The following is a 20,432-nucleotide window of genomic DNA, read 5'->3' as shown; positions in this document are numbered from 1 at the left end:
ATGTCTTTTCCTCAGATCTTTAAAGGTAACAGCGACAACGAAACTATCGTCCAACAGAACTTCACCAAGTACATCTATGCACGGTATTTTCTCATCAACCCTCAAAGTTTCGTCGGGGCTCCAAGACTGAGGATAGAGTTACTCGGAGTCGATGGTAAGTGGAAAAAACGAACAAAACACGTAAGAAAGTATTGCACGTATTTCGACCAAACATGAATTGCGATGAGATTTTTTTCCTGTGATATAAAAAAGTGACCTACGTTAGACGTCTAAGATATTGAGAGTGTGCTTTCTTACACGAGAAAGGAACATTTATCTTCCGTTGCCACCAGCAAGTTTTTTTTGCTAAAGATTGCTGTCTTGACACACCTACTTAATGGTTATGTAATGGTTTTCTTATGTAATGGTTTTCCTATTTATTTTCTGTGCACTAAGAACCAATTTTCAATCAGTATTGAAAGAAAATTTAGATATATGCCATATTTCAGACCTCCCCACAACAACCTTCCCTACAACGAATCCACCCGACACAACAACAACCCTGGCAACAACTCCACTCATCGAGACAACCTCCCCGGTATCGACTCCGCTCGACACAACAACAACAATGACAAGTACCACGGAAAGTACAGAGTCATTTGGATTGTACCAGCCCTTTGGGGTACAGGATAATACAATCATCCCAGATGGAGATATGACAGCATCTTCCCAACTAGACGGATCCGAGGCGTACAGGGGCCGACTGAACGGCGATGGTGCATGGCAGCCGTCAGCACAAGGTACAGAGTTCCTGGCCGTGGATCTACTGAAGAATGTTTACGTTGTTGCCATCCAGACCCAGGGACAGGGAGATGGCTGCGTCGACAGCTACAGGGTTATATACCAGCGGGAAAACACAACGGATCTAATTGTCTATTCGGAAGATGGTGGGAGCGCAAAGGTTAGTGTTGCTATAAACGTTTGTAAACGTCTCTTCTTCTGTCTCGTTCTTCTAATTTCCGCCACAATGCTAATTGAAAATTAAGACCCTCATTTGCATGATTTATATTCAACCATGTTCACCTTCACATAACTTTCAAATGCCACAAGTATGAAATTCCAGCTGTCTACCAATCCATCCAGGCGTTCTTGAGTTATGGCTTATGCTGACTACAAAACATCCGGAAACATACCTTTTATAGAATTTCTTCCTCCCCCCACTGTGTTTATTTTGCCCTTCGTCTTTGTTATAATGCGAGCGGATCATGACCACAAGGCGGAATTTACATGCATCTTACGATAGGTGGCATTTTATCAAGTTGTCATTACCGGTAGAGAACTGGGACCGCCCATATGCTGGTCTAAACTATACCGTCAGCCGGTGAAGTCGCAAAAAATGTCGTCTTTTTCCTCAGATCTTTACAGGTAACAGCGACAACGAAACCATCGTCCAACAGAACTTCACCTCGTACATCTACGCACGGTATATCCTCATCAACCCTCAAAGTTTCGTCGGTGCGCCAAGACTGAGGATGGAGTTACTTGGAGTCGACGGTAAGAAGAAATTACCAAAAATTCGCAAGAAAGTACCGCATAGATTTCTATCAAACAGTTCAATGAGTATTGCGATAAAAGTTTCTTTGATACTAAAATAGTGACGTATCTTAGGGGTCTAAGATATCGAGAATGCACATTTTTACATAGAAAAAAAATTATATTCTGCTGTCACCAACAAGGCCACCGTAAAAATTGCTATCTGGACAAACCTATCAACGTTATCATAACGGTAACGCCTTTCCGTCCTACTTGTATATTGAACACTGAGTACCAGTTTTCCATCAGAATTGAAAGAAAAGTTAACAATGCATGTATGTGTCATCTTTCAGACCTACCCACGACGACCTTCCATGCAACGAATCCACCTGGCACAACAACAACCCTGGCAACAACTCCACTCATCCAGACAACCTCCCCGGTATCGACTCCACTCGACACAACAATCTCCCCGGCATCGACCCCCCTCGACACAACAATCTCCCCGGCATCGACCCCCCTCGACACAACAACCTCCCTGGCATCGACTCCCCTCGACACAACAATCTCCCCGGCATCGACCCCCCTCGACACAACAACCTCCCCGGCATCGACTCCCCTCGACACAACAACCCCTCCGGTATCAACACCCCTCGACACAACAACAGCGAAAAGTACTACGGAAAGTACGATGTCATTTGGATTGTACCAGCCCATTGGGATACAGGATAATACAACCATCTCAGATGATCTGATGACAGCTTTATCCCAGCTTCATCTATTCTTATTTTCATTGATCCAAGTCTTCTACATGTATTGTCGTCATGCTCATTTGGCTAAGAGGATTGTGGCGTTTTGCGACCGTCTTGATGCTAACTTATACCCACAAAGATATATTTAACGCTCAAATATTATGTATTCTGATGATTCAAACAAACTCCCAATTCAAAAGTGATACTATGGATGTTTTGCTTCTGAATCGCTATGACTAGAAAAATTCTGTTCAATGACTCTTTCAAAAACAAGTCATTGTTTTATGTAAAATGATGTTCATATTTTCATTTTCTTCATACAAATTTCAGCTTATAAAGATCACTGTTCATCCTCCCCATGTGCACACGGAACATGTATGGATGGTTTAGCGAGCTACACCTGTAGCTGTGAGAACGGCTGGGAAGGGACCGACTGTGATCAAGGTAAGAAGTTACTCAAACAATGCACGAACATTTCATGATTAATGTGTTGATTAATCTTCATATATCAAGCTACGGCCTTTGAAATCACAATTGTGTGAGTCTCTGATTGTACTTGATATATTCTTGAATTTGATCAATATTGTTGACTTTTAGTAAACTCTTTGGGGAAATGACAGAGGCCTAAAAATCCAAGACCAAAGATCACCAACAGATCCAGGATCACTTGACAGAAGTTCAGTCAAAATGTCTAAGGTTAAACATCATATGCTATAAGAACATAAAACATCTCAATGCAGACATTGACGAGTGCGCGAGCAACCCTTGCTGGCTGGGAGGGACCTGCCTGGATCACGTGGACGGCTACAGCTGTGTCTGTCCTAAAGATGTTGCCGGCAAGATCTGTGATACTGGTATATCATTACGCTTTTGTCTAGTTTTTTCATACCAATGTTATTACTCACTTATCAAAATGATCCCAAATAGTAATAGGCTATGTTCTAGTTTAGACCTCTCATGGAAAATGTGGGCTACGTCATTAATCATATTGGATTCATGCGCTGCACTTGATACAGCGAGGCAAGACAAAACGATGAAGAAATTTTTGACAGTTTTGAACATTTTGGTCACACATAGTCTTAGTCCTTCCCAACATTTTGGACATAATATTTTTTTAATGCATCAAATGTTTCTGATTCTTCTAAATTCCAGTGACCTTTGCTGGAGAGTGCTACCAGTTCTCGTCCACCGCTCTAACCCACCATAATGCGACAAGGGCCTGCAGTGCCAATTCCGGCCGCATGGTGGACGTGAAAGACGATCAGCAGCAAAGTTTCCTCGCTGACAAGATCGCGGCCACCAGTGGAGCTTCCATTTGGCTGGCGATGAAGGCTGCACCACCGGCGTTCCTGTACAGCGATGGATCCACCATCTCAGGTACAATATCCTCGTTAGTGTTAGACTAAATCATGTTTGTGATTGAATCAAGGTTCAGTTCATCCTCTGTGAGGTGACACAGATGACGCCACAGGTTCCTGTCGAGCATGACAGAGCGGAGTCACTCGTCTTGAAGACCCACATCTTTTATCACCTTCCTTAATTGTCAAAGATGGGTGACCACGCCTACGATTCTAATCCAGCTCCCGAAGAAAGACCTAGCAAGGGTACCATGGAGCACAGTTGCTGTCTTCGATTCTGTTCAGGACATGTGGAGTGCGTGGAAGTCACTGTTTGAATCGGTCTGCAACAAACATGCTCCAGTTAAGAAATTCCGGGTAAAAGGAACAGATTGCCCACCCTGGCTATCTCAAGATGTACGCGAGCTCATGTCCCTCAGAGACCAAGCAAGGTACACAGCCGAGAAAACACAAAGACCAACTGACTGGGAAACGTACAAAAAACTACGCAACCACACCAAGCGCTTAATCCTCTCCAAGAAACGCAACCACTACACCGACAAAATCAACAATGGTTCCGTATCTGACATGTGGAGCTCCTTAAAGTCCCTGTTAGGAAAGCCAAACTCAGGTGATATAACTGGCATGAAGGATACGGAGGGAAACACAAAAACCTCACCACTGGACATCGCCCATGTACTCAACAAATACTTCGGAACAGTCGCTGAAACGCTAGCCCAAAACATCAACAAAGGGTTGTCACATTTCAGTCCTCTACAGTTTGTCAGACACTACCAGTCCCGCTTTACCCTCAAACCTGTGTCAGTGGACTTTGTGACCCAAGAACTCTTAGCTCTGAAGTCTGACAAAGCCACTGGACTTGACCAACTCAACAACAGACTTTTAAAGTCAGCCGCCCAAGAAATAGCACCTTCCCTGACGACCATCATAAACGCGTCGATACAGACAAGTGAATTCCCAGAGGATTGGAAAAAGGCAAGGCTGTCACCCATACACAAGGCTGGGGACAGAGACGCCCCCAACAACTACAGACCCATCAGCATCCTGCCTGCCGTCTCCAAAATCCTTGAAAGAGCCGTGCACACACAACTCTACGACTACATGACAACCAACAACATTCTATCAGAAGTTCAATCTGGCTTCAGACCCGGACACTCAACACAAACAGCTGTACACTTACTGACTGAGAGATGGTACAAGGCCATGAACGAGGGTGAACTGACGGGAGCAGTGTTCATTGACCTGTCAAAGGCATTCGACACACTGGATCACACCATCCTCCTCCAGAAGATGTCCAGATACGGCATACAGGGACCCGCTCTTGACTGGTTCCAATCATACCTCACTGGAAGGAAACACTGCACATCCATCAACGGAGCAACCTCTGAGTTTCACCAAGTAAAATACGGAGTACCCCAGGGATCCATACTAGGACCCCTGCTATTCATCATCTACGTCAACGATATGCCAGAATGCCTTCAGTCTTGCGACATTTCAATGTATGCAGATGATACTGTTATCTACTATAGCAACAAGGACTTCACCAACATTGAGAATGTACTTCAAAACGACCTTCAACGGCTGTCGCAATGGTTTGCTGCGAACTCGTTATCCATGAATGGTGGTAAATGTAAAAGTATGCTAATTGGTACAAACAGAAGACTGGCAAGCTGCAACATTCCAAACTTGGCTGTCAACGGCGTCAACCTAAAAACATGCGACAAATACACGTACCTTGGTGTAGTTATCGATCGTCAGCTCAAGTGGAAAGACCAGGCAAAGGCTGTACTAGGAAAACTGCGGCGGTCATTATTCATGATGAAACACTTAAACCCTTTCATCTCAACCTCAGCACTCTGTACCCTGTATAATGCCATCTTCCTACCACACATCACATACGCTTGCACAGCATGGGAAGCTGCCCCCGACCAGGATCTACAGAAAATTCAAAGTATGCAGAATCGGGCTGGAAAACTGATACTGAAGGCCCCACACAGGACACCATCAACCGAAGTGCTCTCTCGGCTGAGCTGGAAAGACATTAAAGAAACACTCCAGTACTACACTGCCGTACAAACCTACAAAGCCCTAAACAACAAACTGCCACCCTACATGCGCCAGATGTTTGTGTACTGCAGAGACCAGAGTACTCGTACAACCAGACAAAGCACAAGCAGTCAGCTGGTTGTCCCCAAACCCAAGCGAGAGATCTTCAGAAGATCGGTAGCCTACCGTGGACCAAATGTCTGGAACAGCCTACCGCCAGACACACGTACGGCTCCGAATCTGACTTCCTTTAAGAGACTCTTGAAGTAACGGAAATGAACTAAACGAACGGACACGGACTATGAATCAGCTTTCGCCCTACTTTATGTTGTATGTTGTAGAAATTGTATATTGTTGTACCATAAATATGTAATGATATATGTTGATAGAGTTATTAGGACTCAAATGACTGTTTATCTCTGTTATATTGTATCTGACCCTTACCTCTTCCCTCATGACCTCAATGAAAAGCGGCCTGCGTGCCGATTTGAGCTTATCATGAATAAACAAAGGTTCCAAAAAAAAAAAAAAAAAAAAAAGGAATTTGTCTATAAAGGTTTTGTTTTCTACAGTGCAATATTGACCGATTAGGGCTCAACCTAGAATCAAAGCATCATGATGCGTCTTAGCCTCCCAAAAACAGTCCATGTAGTCAAGTCAAGTAGAATTAATTTGTTTCTTGTCTCGGGGAGTCATGATGGATATTTTGATGACCTAAACTGATTCAACATATACATGGTCTCAATATCGACGTACCATTATAATGATATTTGTCATTGCAAGAAGCATATGTAAAAGCTGTCTGACCTCGATGATGTATTTTTTCAACACCAGGTCCTCTACAGTGGTCTGCCAACACTCCCGCGGCTCCCTGTGACCTGTGTGTTCTCCTGGACAGCTCCGACAACTTCCTGGCTAACATAGCCCCGTGCGGAGAACAGCACAACTACATCTGCCAGGATGGTACTTAAATTCCATTCTGATCACCTACTCTCAATTGAAGTGATAGTTATTTATGTGTAATGCAAAGGCAGGAAAACATAACGAACAAAATAGCCCCCATAGCGGAAATCATCCCTAACACTTCTGTCCAAGACATACAATGTGTATACATATCAAACATCATCGCAATCGCATTTCTGAGTTATGGTGACCAATTCATACAGAAACACAACACAAACAGAAAGACCAAATACAATACCTCCTGCGAAACTCCACTAGGGGAAGGTAATAAATCAAGGTGCGGAGCGGTTGCTCAATATTGCTAAACCTTTTTTATGCAAACATAACTAAGATTAAGATAAGAAATGGCAATGCTTTTCTTGCGAAATAATGACATAAACAATGTCATGTTAACCTTGTGTAGATGCCATGGTAATAAAGTTGTATTGCTTAATAATTCCAGCCCTGAAATCATGTGAGCAAAACGTGTGCCAGAACGGCGGAGTCTGCACCTCCTGTTTCAACGGCTCTTCCAACTTCTGCGACTGTCCTGCCGGGTTTGATGGGAAACTGTGTGAAATCAGTGAGTATACTTTATTACATTAAATTAGTTTAATTAAATTCATCATTGACACACATTGAAACTCAAAACTTTAAGAAATACATCATACCTTCATGTGCAACTTTTTTGAGAGATACATTTTTTGCAAATGATCTGGACACTATCTTGTGTGATGGCTGTGTGATATGTAAATCATTCTATAGGATCATATACATTGGTTATTTATCACTTCTCAGAAACTCCCAGTAGGTATGTCACACCATATTTTTTGGTAGGATATAACTTGCTGAAATTGTTACCAAAGTTCAGATCAGATTCTTCCGCTTAATATGCTTTTTATCCTGTCAAAATCGGACAATGTTGAAATTTTTCAGAATTTTTCAAAGTTGAAAAGTTGGACGTTTTCATTAGAAGACACTTATCTATTGGCCCTATGGGAATGATTTACCTCAACATGGCACCAGAAATGACCACAAGTCCACAGTTATTTACATACTTTTTAATGTAACTCTCAAACACTTTGACCAATATTGTTCAGATTTTCAGCATTTAAAGATAATATAACTTGACAGACTGTCATGTTTTATTTTTGACCTATATTCAGTATCTTATCTTAATTAGCCCTAATTAACCCTAACTAATTTATTCATCCACAATAGTGCCAATCAATAAACATACATTTCTAAACATGCTGAAAACTGAAGAAGGCACTAGATGTTCTGACTATCTTGTTGTTGAACAGATCATTATGAGAATAATGTATTTTTGCAGTCTTGGCTAATTGCAAGATATGCAAATGAGGGTAATTTTCCTCAACAGGAAGAACTGAACTGATCCTCAAATACACATGTACAACCAGTTGTTTTACTTATCCTTATTTGTACTACCTATTCCCTAAAACAACTTTCAACTGTTAACCTACATTACATGTTGGCTTAAGTACAGGAATTTTTACAACAGGAACAATAATAGATCTATATGAAGGTGTTAATTGGCAATAAACTAATGAGCCATATATAGTAAAAGGCATACATTGTTAATGATGGACACTGATATTGGCTGCTACATGAACTCACTGATGTTGTAAGCTTGCTGAAACAGGTTCCTAACAATGTCTATACTTTAAAAAATTTAATATTCCAATGCTTAATTAGTTAAATATGCTAATTAACATCATGATCAATCATAATGATAATAGTATGGTGCTATTATAAGTATCAATACCTATGTTACCCATTCTAATAAGATCTCTGATTGGTACATATAATAAGTTACCTACAGTACAGCAGACTTACGACTTACTTTCTGACTAGTACAGTATCAGTAATTAATTTAGTGTTCAAGTTATTCTCCTGAAGTAGCTTCTCCCCTTGAAAATTTGAATTAGGAAATTGAATTTTCGTCACCAAACACTTGATCTGATGTTTGTGTAATCTTCAACTTGTTCAAGTTTGCTTGAAGGCAGCCCACGTTCTCTGCACAGCTGTACCAGATATGCCACCTTTGTATCCACTGGAAAATCAAAAAAGGACCGATCTGAATGAAGATCATACAACTGTGTGACAAATTCGGACTGTATGATCGTAACGCTAGTGTATATACACAACATAATTACGACAGTGGAAAATTGTTTGTTGCGTCCAAAGTATGCCATATCATCGGATATGAAAGGTATATTACATTCAGCATAAAATATATGACCATTCTACAGTTAATTAGCGCAGGATTGATGATGATAAGTTCAATTTCGAGCATATACAAAGTGCGCGATCTCACGCCCCCCTCCCCCGTCACGTATGCGCACACAGCGCACGTCACTTTTCGGGCTGTCGAAAAAAACTCTCAAAATGTATCGCTAAACCCACAAGCCAAAATCGCCTAAATAGTAACAAAAACCACACCATGATGACCACAATATATCTATATTTGTGACAGTATAGGGACAAAATTGCTAAGTTCAAGAAAAATAGCGAAAATACCCACTTACCTCCGGAGGTTTCTGCTATTTCGCCCATACTCCCGACGAGAATGACGTACACACTTTGTCCCACCACTGGCGTGAACCTTGATCTCTGCCCTTTCACCTGAAACCATTCCCAGAGTTTTGCGTGCTACACCGGCTTGTGGCTTTTGAGTTGAAAATGGGACCTCCGTCGGGCGGGCCTCAAAATCGCGTGCCGCGTTCGCGGCGTCAAAACGGGGCGATTTTCGCCTGCATCTCCAACTTAAATGATTTTTAGCTCCTTGTTCGATTGATATTTTCAACTAAAAACATAATAGCATGATAGCAAATCATCCATTGATTCTTGACAACGATTTTCAGTGGCATAATGCATACGGATGATTTTTAAGATTTTTGTAAAAACATTTACTGCCTCGCGCGCCGCCGCGTTCTAATGCGGAAACGCGGAGGTTTGACATACCTACTCCCAGTGTCTTTGCAATTGTCGCATGTTCACTCCAGTGACTGACTTTTTGAGTATATTTTGAACAGATATTGACGAGTGTGTCTCCAACCCGTGCCAAAATGGCGGGAGTTGTCAGGACGGCATCAACTCTCACAGCTGCCTGTGCCCAACCGGATTCCATGGAGACCACTGCGAGTCTGGTTCGTGCGATGGTTACTATTTCTAACACATTTTAGCAATCTGAATGGAGTTTGAACTGTAAATGCCAACACAAAAATTGGACTTACCCAAATTTTCGACTGAACAGCTCCAGTCTTTGTCAAGGAGTGAGCAATCCACTGCTTCTGTGACGTCACGTTATGCAGATGAGACACGTGACTCGGACAGCAGTGGATCATAGGTTGCAGAAAGTCTATGGGAAAATTTGGGTAAGTCCAATTTTTGTGTTGGCATTTACAGTTCAAACTCCATTCAGAATGACTTCTACCAACACAGATGAACTTTCAAGTGAACATTTTAGCAATCGCGTGCTGTGTTCTCCAATAGTCATAGAATTTACAACCAGTTTCGTCCTCACCCATTCTGCCTTCTTTATGCTTTGTTTAGATTTAGACTGGTGTTCCCAAGCCCAATGCCCGGTCGGTTGGACCTGCCAGGACTTCAATTTCTACTTCATATGTCTCCGTAAGTGAATCTCTTACTTCAATACAACTGATATATATCGCTACTCTCCAAGCAGAGGTTGAATGGGCAGATCGTCACCGTTTTATCATATGCCGATAAAACGGTGACGATCTGCCCATTCAACCTCTGCTTGGAGAGTAATATATCGCTGACTAAGATATTTCTACAGGCAACCCAGGTTATTTAACAGCATTCAACGAGTTCGGTATGGTCGATGCTGACAAAATGGCAAAGTGTACAATACAAACAATCCTTAAAAAGACATGTTGTATGAAGTATAAATCACTGACAAAGAAAACATGTGGTATCATGCGATTGGTGCAAGTCTGCAGTTTTTGGTTATTATTTTCCGATTTAGCAGGCCAGCCATCTTAGTGAAGGATGTCAAGTTTATATCGCTTGTGTTGTCATCACTTAAGTTTGTTACAAAAAACAAACATCAAAAACCTCAGAATTAAGTTACATGTCAATATGCGGTTTTATCAATTCATGATTCTAGTATTCATCAATAAAATGTTTTGTTTGTTATTTCTGCCTGAATCACTGTCTTTAGAATTCGTGTTTCTGAGTGTTGCATTCCCCTCTAGATCCAGCCCCCATCACCCGGGCAATGCCCTACCAGTGCAGCAGCGCCTCCTGTCCGGATGCCATGTACTGCACCCAGGAGGGCGTGGCAGCCTTCTCCTGCAAGGTTGAGTGACGTCAAAGGAAAGTCACTTGAAGCCCTCAGCTAGTAGCCATAGGCTGGCATACGAGAATTGCTTTCTGATTTTCAAGAGTAATAGTAATTTAGATAATAAACCACCAAATGATGATGCACGTGTTTTCGCAGTTCCCGTTCATTGTTGTCTTATCATCATTATTATCATACATCGCACCGATGTCCTTTATGTATACATTTAGAGTGTACATGATGCCAATCAACCGTTCACCTGAAGTGACACCCCCGTCTCTGTACCTAGTGTCAAGGTCGGTAGGCCAAATGATGTCTTGGTTGAAAAGTATTGTGTTGTCAATGTGCTGTCAGAAATTCCAACCCGTCAGAAAACTTTAGGATTTTCTACCCCAACATCTGATTGGTGACTAGTCTACGTCTTCAGAACGATTAAAAAGCTGAGCTCTTACAGTGCTTCTGCCCCCTCCCCATCATTACTCTTTTAACGATTGTCTTGATATTCACGAAAATTGCCAATACGATCTACAAAATAGGCACGCACTAGAGTTCCTTTGTTAGCACCTTTTTAAGTATAGGTTCATTGAACTTTGTATGGTAGGTGCCAGGTCGACAGCGTTTTCATCGTACGCACCTTAGTGCTAGGTAAATTGCCTTCTCTCCTGTTTAGCTAATACATCTTCAATATGACCATAATTTTATAGCCAAATTGAGCAATTATTCGACTAGGTGGAATATCAAATCCTGAAGCAATAATTTTAACAGCTAGGTTGAAGGGTGATTTGTTGAAATATTGGTAGGGTCACGGGAAGTTCAGTTACCAGCAGTGATGGAATAAACGTTTCAGGTAGCCCGGTCGATTGAGTAAGGATGCGCGCGCGTGTGAGTGTGTGTGTGTGTGTGTGTGTATGTGTGCGTGTGTGTGTGTGTGTGTGTGTGTGTGTGTATATGTGTGTGTGTGTGTGTGTGTATGTGTGTGTGTGTGTGTGTGTGTTTATGTGTGCGCGTGTGTATGCGTGTGTGTGTGCCTCTGTGTGTGTGTGTATATGTGTGCGTGTGTGAGTGAGTGAGTTTGTGAGTGAGTTTGTGAGTGAGTGAGTAAGTTTGTGAGTGAGTGAGTGAATGAGTTTGTGAGCGAGTGAGTGAGTGAGTGTGAGTGAGTGAGTGAGTTTGTGAGTGAGTGAGTGAGTTTGTGAGTGAGTGAGTGAGTTTGTGAGTGTGTGTGTGTGAGTGAGTGAGTGAGTTTGTGAGTGAGTGAGTAAAAGTAAAATAAAGTAAAGTGATCTTGAACCAGTTAAGCTCACTGAAGTGACAAAGAAGGAGGACGCTATGTACAGAATTTACAAGTTCATTGTACCGAGGAAAAAGTTGACAATCGTGGACATGTTTGAGATATTGTTGAGCAAGACCAGCACTTTAAGACCCCCCCCCCCCCATTGACTGCGGTACGAATATTGTTAAAGTACAGGATGTCCCAAAACGTATCTTTTTTACTAGTGATGAAATCATCATAAAACTAGAGTTCCACGAACACATTATCTTCGCCAAATAATCAAGGCTTATCATGGAGAGTGATTAATATTTACGTGCTTATCACCCCCTGCAAATTTGATCATGCACCATACCATTTGGAAGTTATGATGGGGCGAATGAGTCCAGTCTAGATATGGTTAAAAATCATTTGGTGGTACAGGACTAGTATATGTGTAGAGTGTGCTGATATATGTTATAACTGGTCATGAAAAAATAAGAGTATGTTGATATTATATGGGCCACAAAGGTTCGATATTGCAGTGTTGTAAGTTGAAAGTGATGATGAAATAGTACAGTCAATTTATATGAATAGAATAAATCTGGCTGGTGGTTGACGTGTTTTTAGGTGTTTTTGTCCTGCTGGGCTTTCTATTTTGTCCCTATTTCGTTATGTCGCCAACCGTGTTGAACAAAAATGCCTAAACAGAACCCACACCTCTGCTTGGAGAATAGTTTATTTATTTGACCTACATGTACGTTTATGCAAGGCCATCTGTTTACATGACCTGACACTGTCCCATGTCCCATTGAAATGCAGTAGGTTAACGAACTTTCCTTACTAATTATGCAAATTAGCTCCTGATTTGCATAATTAGTCATTGATAATGTAAAGCACCATCTGAGCTCTCTACATACCATACATCACGACGATCCTTCGACCCCTTCTCAAGTTATTCATGTCCGAAGGTCAAAACAAAAACACCCACTGCAGTTCTAAACAAGCCGCTAGGGAGCCAAAATTTACAGAACTTACTTTCTGTGGCATGAACTATCTACCACACAAAAATCATGACCATAGCACTTTCAGAAAATATGCCCCTAAATTTTAAAGCTCCGCTGCAGTACCTTAGGTACCCGCTAGAAGGCCCATTATCGAACTTGACCTTCCTTTCTGTAAACCCTACCCATCAACTAAATATCATACGGATCCATCAACAGCTTCTCGAGTTATGCTGGCGACATACAAATACACATCCACACAAAGCCCGCTGCAGTACCAACGGAAAATACCAGGGGAACCATTTTTCTAACTTGACCCCCGTTTTCACAACATCTACACACCTGCAAAAAATCATGAAGATCCATCAACGTTTCCGTCACTTTTTTTGCCTACATACAAACACAAAAAAAATGTAAAGTCTGCTGCAGTACTGTTGAAAAACGCAAGGTGAACCATTTTCGAACTTAAGTTTCCTTTGCACAACCACTACACACCTACCAAAAATCATAAAGATTCATTGAAGCTTTCTTGAGTTATGCTCCTGACATACATTCAGACCCACCCAACAGATTTTTCAACCGAAAACATAATCTTCTCCGAGTACAAGTACTCGGCGAAGATAATTATACATCTGCAAAGGCGAGCAGAACGGTTAAGTTGACACGAAATGTGCATATACCTTAGAACTTGGCTATATGTTGATGGGATCATATGCTTACACATAACACATTGCATGGCTTTAAACCCTACCATTTATCTACGTAAGCCTTTTTGAAGTATTTTGGTAGAAACCACCACTCCTTGATTGTCGTTTCAGCTGTTTGAGTCCCAAAAGGTGCCGTGTCAGGAGCCAAATCAAATTAAAGATTCTGAAGTACTTTGTAACTTTATCAAGTACGTCCTCAACAGGCAGAGTTATAGGAAATGGTCTGCCTGAATTCTGCTACTGTAAATAATAAAAGATATACAACAAGTGGCTAGCACTTGTGTTCGTGCGAGGGCACAGGTGGAGGTACTCAAATATGATCACAGGATATTGGAGTTATCTTTTTAAACATCCAGTCCCTTCTTTCTTACCTGCTGACGTTTCTGTGTCTGTCAGACACCTTATTCTGAGCTTCTGATTGGAGTACTGCTTCTCGTCACTAAAAGTAGCCGATGTAGGGGACGCTTTTGTGGCGAGAACACAATCCCAAATGCGGTTAAGCTCAACGTCAGCAGGTAAGAAGTGCCCGGTTGTGTAAAAAGCCCCAATATTCTATGTTCTACTAACCCGAGGAAATTATTGTCAGATGGTCACAGGAGTATCATTACTAACGAGATACGGTGTAGCTAAGTGGGTAAGGCATTTTATATCAGTCTCCACACTTGGGTTGGGGACGTCCCTAGGATAGGCCAGGACGTTAAATGGAGGTCCGGTGTTTGAGAAGAGCCACACCTCGAGCACGCAGAAGAACCCTTCACACCTATCGATAAGAGTAGGGGTCCTGCCCGGTGTGAGTGGGTCAGGTAAAACTGTATGGATATGCAGCTTGTACTCTTCAGTACAAACCTGGTGTGTTATGCAATTGAGGCGGTTCACCGGGTTTGCAAAAACGAACAAAAATGATCAGATATGGATTATGGTTGCTAACGTTTCATTTGCAGTTAATGACGAAATATTATGATAGCTATCATTTTTCACTGAAATTCAAAGTTTCCCTACTCGCAACACATGCAGTTGTAATACTTATTATTGGTTGGACCGACTCACTCTCACTTCGCAGCGCTAGCCAGAGGCAGAATTGCCAGGAACTTAAAATTGACGGGGCTAGATCGCAAGAGTCTGGAACGGCTGCTTTTAGGTGCTAACTCAGCCGACCTTCATACGACAGTAACTCCCCCGGCGTGGCCATATATAGGGCTGTAATTACACTGTTATAAAACACTCACACCGGAAAGGACCCCTGTCTACTCTTTTCAGTAAGTGTAGTTGGTCCTTTAACGTGCTCGATGTGGGGCTCTATTCAAACACGGGACTTTAATTCAGCGTCCTAACCGAATGACGTCCCTAGACCCATTCGACGCTTGGTAGAGAGTAAATTCGTGTAATGCACCTTTCCTCAGGCAATAACATAGGGCATGTCAGGGGTTTGAACTCATACCTCTTTATTCTAGGCTAAGCACTGTAGAAATTACGCCGCGATGCCACGAATTGGCTTAGATGAGATAATCAATGTATTGATGTATATATGTGCATATATATATATGCAAATGAGGGTCGACTTTGCGCAATTTCTGAGGTTGCATACAGTATCGAAGCGGCAAATGGTAAGACGTTTGTATTTTTGATAAATGTAAGTTTGAGTAAAATTATCAAAAATTGAATTCGAATTAGGATATCCTTTGCAAGTTGATTATTTTGGCGAAGGTGTGGCGTCTGGGAACTCAACGTTATGTGAAGAAAATGAGAGCAAATTTCAAGACATTTATGATTGGTTAGTTATGGCTCTATAAAATGTAAGATGATATTCATACACATGTTATGGCATTCATTAATATGTCCAGCATGAATTTCAACTTAACACATGATTAAGTCTAAGTGGTGGTTTGGCCGAATGACCAACTGTGTGGTTCCCATGGCCTTAGTGGGACACGATATAAATTGTCGCACCCGTAGTAAGCATTAACACAGTTGAGTCTGGACTCAACTGACGCCAAAGATGTGGAACTATCTTCTCGTGCTCGCGGCTGTGATCGCCTGGCCACCGTCAGCACAAGGTGGGTACCGCATTAGTGCGGATAGTTTTCTCAACAGTGGGTGAATACCATAAGTGTGACATTATGCCATTATGTTTTAACAGTGCTCTAAAATTACTGCTCGGTGTGAGCAGGCAGTCAAGCACAAGTTGGTTGTTTGCAAACAACAGAATCGATTCTTTTGATGCCCGACTCCGAAAACTATCACACTCGTTCGTCTCCCGTTTGCTTTGTTCTGAGAATATCATCATACAGACACTTATTCATTCCGAGTCATTCTACTTCAGCACATTCTGGAGCCATTATGTCAAACTTGTTTTTAAAAGATATAGCATAAGCTAGCTATATTGTATCGTATTTTTTATGTTGTCTTCCTATTTTGTATGTTGTACTAATATATGGGCCAGGTGCCTGAATTAAAGTTGAAATGAAATGAAATGTTAAGGATTGATGTAAATTTGTAGCATTACTTCCTCTTTAATTTGGGGTGCAGATTAATGCAGAAACGCAAGTACAATATTGTTTTCAATATTTTTAGATTCCAACGTTACTTTGGCACGTATTCCAGATGTCTTTTTGGATTGCTAAGAATAACAACACAGTTTGCATGTTAAATCCTTACGTTTCCGGGCCCGGATATATCACGGATACAGAAACATGCCCTGTGTGCCGTGCCCGGTTATAACCGGGATAGATTGCAGAAGAAAACAGCATTGCGTTCGTGTAGCGTAGAAGTTAGGGAAGTTAGGACCGCCGGCTGTAGTAATACGGCGTAATCACTTATTTTCCTACATTTTGTGCTGACATATGAAACATAGATAAGTGGCAACAATGTTTCTTACTCTTTCAAGGTCAACAGGTGTACTTGACCACTGTTGACGCTTGGAGATTCCACAAGGTTCGCGTGACCGGGCAGATGACCGGCGACAACGTCAAGGCTACGTGCGAGGCAGCGGGGATGAGGTACCCGTGTAACTTTTCAGGTAGTGCTGGGTGTACCTACCTCTTGACCCCAGACTGCATCAGGTATGACGACGCCGGTGTCAGCTGTTGGACCCTCCATGTCCTCTCGGCAAACCTGTGTGGAACTATTGGCGGGTACGGCAGTCACTGTCAGCCCCTTGATGACACATTTGTGTACCACCCTGGCTGGCGGAGTGATGACAGCGCCTGGGGAGTGGACTACGAGACTCACACCCACAGCCTGCAGGGAGCCAACTACAACAACATGTACGCCCTGTGTGCAGGTAAGGATGCAGCCTCGATTTAATAGTTACACCATGCAGAGCCATTTTGACAATTAAAGGTAAAACAAACAAAAATAGATTGAATTAGATCTTGTCTATTCATATCCTACGCTGTCTGGTAGAAGACAACGAATGTGTGTTTGTATTTCACAAGACGGAAAAAGTAACGATGGCTCACTTTCTGCGATTTGCGTAACGCACCGGCAGGTATTTGCGAAAAGAATACGTATACTTTCTCAAAACCGTAGAATACCCGAAATGCGGTGTATTTGAATATAGTTAAAACTTTCTAAAAGAAAGCGAAAGGAATACCACTGGCTGTATGACAACTTTATGTTCTAATTTTTCTAGACACTGATGACTGCGCGTCCTCCCCATGTGTTCACGGAAACTGTACGGACGGTGAGGTGAACTACACCTGTAGCTGTGAGAATGGTTGGACAGGACACAACTGTGATCAAGGTTAGAAAGTGTATTATTTGTGCTGATGCATGAAAGTGAACTATAGGTACGGGGTCGATTTTTTAATTTCAGCCCTCCTGACAATTAATGACTGTGTGGCTTCTCCATGTGTACCTGAAATTTAACACGTTACTCTTATAGATGGTCTGGCGAGTGAAAACTGCAGCTAGCTGTGAGAATGGATTGACAGAGCCGAACTCTGATCAAGGAGGGGTTCAAACGATGTAGAAGATTGAGATATGTTTTAACATACAAACTCCTTTTCCAAGCAGAGTAGTGGCCTCGATTTTTTGAGGGAGGCAGACGGAAAACAATCGCGAATCTTCCCCTTCAGATATCGAAGAGTGTGCGAGCAACCCTTGCTGGCTTGGAGGGCTACAGCTGTGTCTGTCCTAAATAAAAGATGCTATCGGCCAGAGCTGCGAAACTGTATCAAACTAAAGTGCATTGGAGACTATGTTTTGGGTGTATTTTGTTTAGTGATAATTTAATTAGCATTGATAGTCATTGATAATTATGGAATTTCATAACATTTATGTGGAAACCAAAACAGCAAAACCAAATATCACTGTTACATGTTTGCTTTTCAGTGTCTTTCAGCGAAGAGTGCTACCAGTTTTCGTCCACCGCTCTAACTCACCAAGACGCAAAACAGGCCTGCAGTGCCACGGGCGGCCGCTTGGTGGATGTGAGAGATCAACAGCAGCAGAGTTTCATTGCGGACAAAATCGCGGCATTTACCGGCTTTTCCAACTGGCTCGCCATGAAGACTGCACCAATAGAAATTCTCAACAGTGACGGATCTCCAATTTCAGGTATATAGTTGTTGTATTAGTGCCAAAAGTGACAGGTTATAACGATGAAGAGTGGATTCATCACAAGTGTACATACATCGTAGTATATTGTAAGTTAATCACTCTGTATAGCTTTGACAGTAATGTTATTGTATAAGTCTTTAGTGAAAGTTTTGTTACAATGGACAACCATGTCTTTGCTAAACCATGATTGTGTAACTGTAGATGAACTTCAATGGTCTTCAAGTGAACCCGCCGCTCCTTGTGAGCTGTGTGTTCTCCTGGACAGCTCCGACAGCTTCCTGGCCAAAACCGCACCATGCACGGAACAGCACAACTACGTCTGCCAGTCGGGTATGTTACATTCATTTGAGGAGCTTGGACCAGGGGCATTACATTATGGACCTGGTGTTTTTGGATGTAGATTTGTTGATACCAAAAAAGCAATGTTATGATTTGAGGCCATTTTTTAGTGTCTGAAAAAGAGTGTAGTGTAATGAATGGTATCATCATCCATCATGAACACCTGGTAATTCCAGCTCAGGTGCAGTGTGAGCCAAACGTCTGTCAGAACGGCGGCAACTGCACTTCCTGTTTCAACGGGACCACCATCTTCTGCGACTGTCCTGGTGGGTTCGAGGGCGATATCTGTGAAATAAGTGAGTAACCTCATACGTGTATACGTTGAATGTGAAAATAAGTCTTCCTTTAATCGAATGGACTTTAATCCTGCTGGGATTGTAACAATACAAAGGCCTGCCTACATATGACACCAAACATGTAAATTGTCACGACTGAAGTAAATTATAACATTTATGTCCAACTTACACATATAAATGAACGTTTTTACAGATATTGACGAGTGTGCCTCCGACCCGTGCCGAAATGGCGGAAGTTGTCAGGACGGCGTCAACTCCTACAGCTGCCGCTGCCCAACCGGATTCGAAGGAAGCCACTGCGAAATCGGTTCGTTGCTTGCTACATTGTATCCTTTTTCTTTAGCATGCTAACACAATGATCAGATGACATTGTCTAATATAAGCATGAATATACACCGCACGAAATGGCCTCGTATCCCGGCGTATACGTACAGGGATTCCTCCGGAAATACATGTATTCCATATCCCGGTGCGGATTTAGCGTATCCGTTATAACTATCGGATACGCTAAATCCGCACCGGGATATGGAATATTTCCGGAGGAATCCCTGTACGTATACGCCGGGATACGAGGCCATTTCGTGCAGTGATACAAATTTAACGTTTTCTGTTTTTCATATTGTCCATTCTTTTAGACACGGACTGGTGCTCCCATCACCAGGTCCAGTGTCCGTTCGGATGGTCCTGCCGGGATTCCGTTTCTTCCTTCGAATGCTACGGTAAGTAACGGTTCAGCTAGAAATAGAATATGGCTGCTGCATTCATAATTGCGTCTAAAATGTAGAGAATCGGTTTTTAATACGCTAATGTGTGATAAGGAAACTTCATGTGCAATCTGATGATTTTTATCGAGATGCCACTTTAAATTGAGCCACTTGCCAGCTGCAATTCAAGAAAAAAGTACATTAACGAATTTGATGTCATCTTCTTCTACAACAATCATTCGATGAATCAATCGTTGACAAAAATGGTATGCCCGTCTAGATCCGAACCCCATCGTCCGAAGGAGCCCGTACGAGTGTAGCAGCGCCTCCTGTCCGGAAGGCATGTACTGCATCGAGGAGGGTGCGGCATCTTTCTCCTGCTACGCCGAGTGACGTCACAGCAGGGGCCTTCCAGGCGCCACCTGCGGTCCAATGCTGACACGTGTATTGCTGTATTGTTTACAAGCTTCATCTTGACAATGACTTTGATAATAAATCATCATTAAAAATTATCCAGTTTCTTGTCAATCCTAACTGAAGGATGTTTTGCCTTCCCTATAACTAAACCCCATAAGTAATGATGTGAGCTTTGTCCTTGCGTATAAATGGACTGTGATAGCTACATGACAAACATTG

At 42.2% G+C, this 20,432-nt stretch overlaps 2 protein-coding genes across 2 annotated transcripts; both read left to right on the top strand.

Moving 5' to 3' along the window:
- Window positions 1-2,244, top strand: LOC136429167 (EGF-like repeat and discoidin I-like domain-containing protein 3). The gene is made up of 4 exons (XM_066419045.1): window positions 1-154; window positions 489-940; window positions 1,395-1,570; window positions 1,866-2,244. The coding sequence occupies exons 1-4, from the start codon at window positions 1-3 to the stop codon at window positions 2,242-2,244; spliced, it is 1,161 nt and encodes a 386-aa protein (XP_066275142.1).
- A 1,184-nt stretch (window positions 2,245-3,428) lies between these two features.
- On the top strand, window positions 3,429-20,218 carry LOC136429693 (fibropellin-1-like). Its single transcript, XM_066419633.1, has 6 exons — window positions 3,429-3,641; window positions 6,503-6,631; window positions 7,074-7,193; window positions 19,286-19,399; window positions 19,728-19,811; window positions 20,077-20,218. The coding sequence occupies exons 1-6, from the start codon at window positions 3,506-3,508 to the stop codon at window positions 20,187-20,189; spliced, it is 696 nt and encodes a 231-aa protein (XP_066275730.1). The 5' UTR covers window positions 3,429-3,505; the 3' UTR covers window positions 20,190-20,218.
- The last annotated feature ends 214 nt before the right edge of the window (window positions 20,219-20,432 follow it).

The sequence above is a fragment of the Branchiostoma lanceolatum genome, chromosome 3 (genome assembly GCF_035083965.1).
Source record: "Branchiostoma lanceolatum isolate klBraLanc5 chromosome 3, klBraLanc5.hap2, whole genome shotgun sequence".
In the NCBI taxonomy this organism is placed as follows: Eukaryota; Metazoa; Chordata; class Leptocardii; order Amphioxiformes; family Branchiostomatidae; genus Branchiostoma; species Branchiostoma lanceolatum.
Note: the sequence above shows the minus strand (reverse complement) of the source record. Positions and strands in the feature narration are given on the sequence as shown.

Coding starts and splice junctions, on each gene's coding strand:
- LOC136429693 (XM_066419633.1), top strand. CDS start 3,506: ATGGTGGACGTGAAAGACGATCAGCAGCAAAGTTTCCTCGCTGACAAG. Junction 6,632..7,073: donor CAACTACATCTGCCAGGATG/GTACTTAAATTC, acceptor TAATAATTCCAG/CCCTGAAATCATGTGAGCAA. Junction 7,194..19,285: donor TGGGAAACTGTGTGAAATCA/GTGAGTATACTT, acceptor ACGTTTTTACAG/ATATTGACGAGTGTGCCTCC.
- LOC136429167 (XM_066419045.1), top strand. CDS start 1: ATGTCTTTTCCTCAGATCTTTAAAGGTAACAGCGACAACGAAACTATC. Junction 155..488: donor AGAGTTACTCGGAGTCGATG/GTAAGTGGAAAA, acceptor GCCATATTTCAG/ACCTCCCCACAACAACCTTC. Junction 1,571..1,865: donor AAAATTCGCAAGAAAGTACC/GCATAGATTTCT, acceptor GTCATCTTTCAG/ACCTACCCACGACGACCTTC.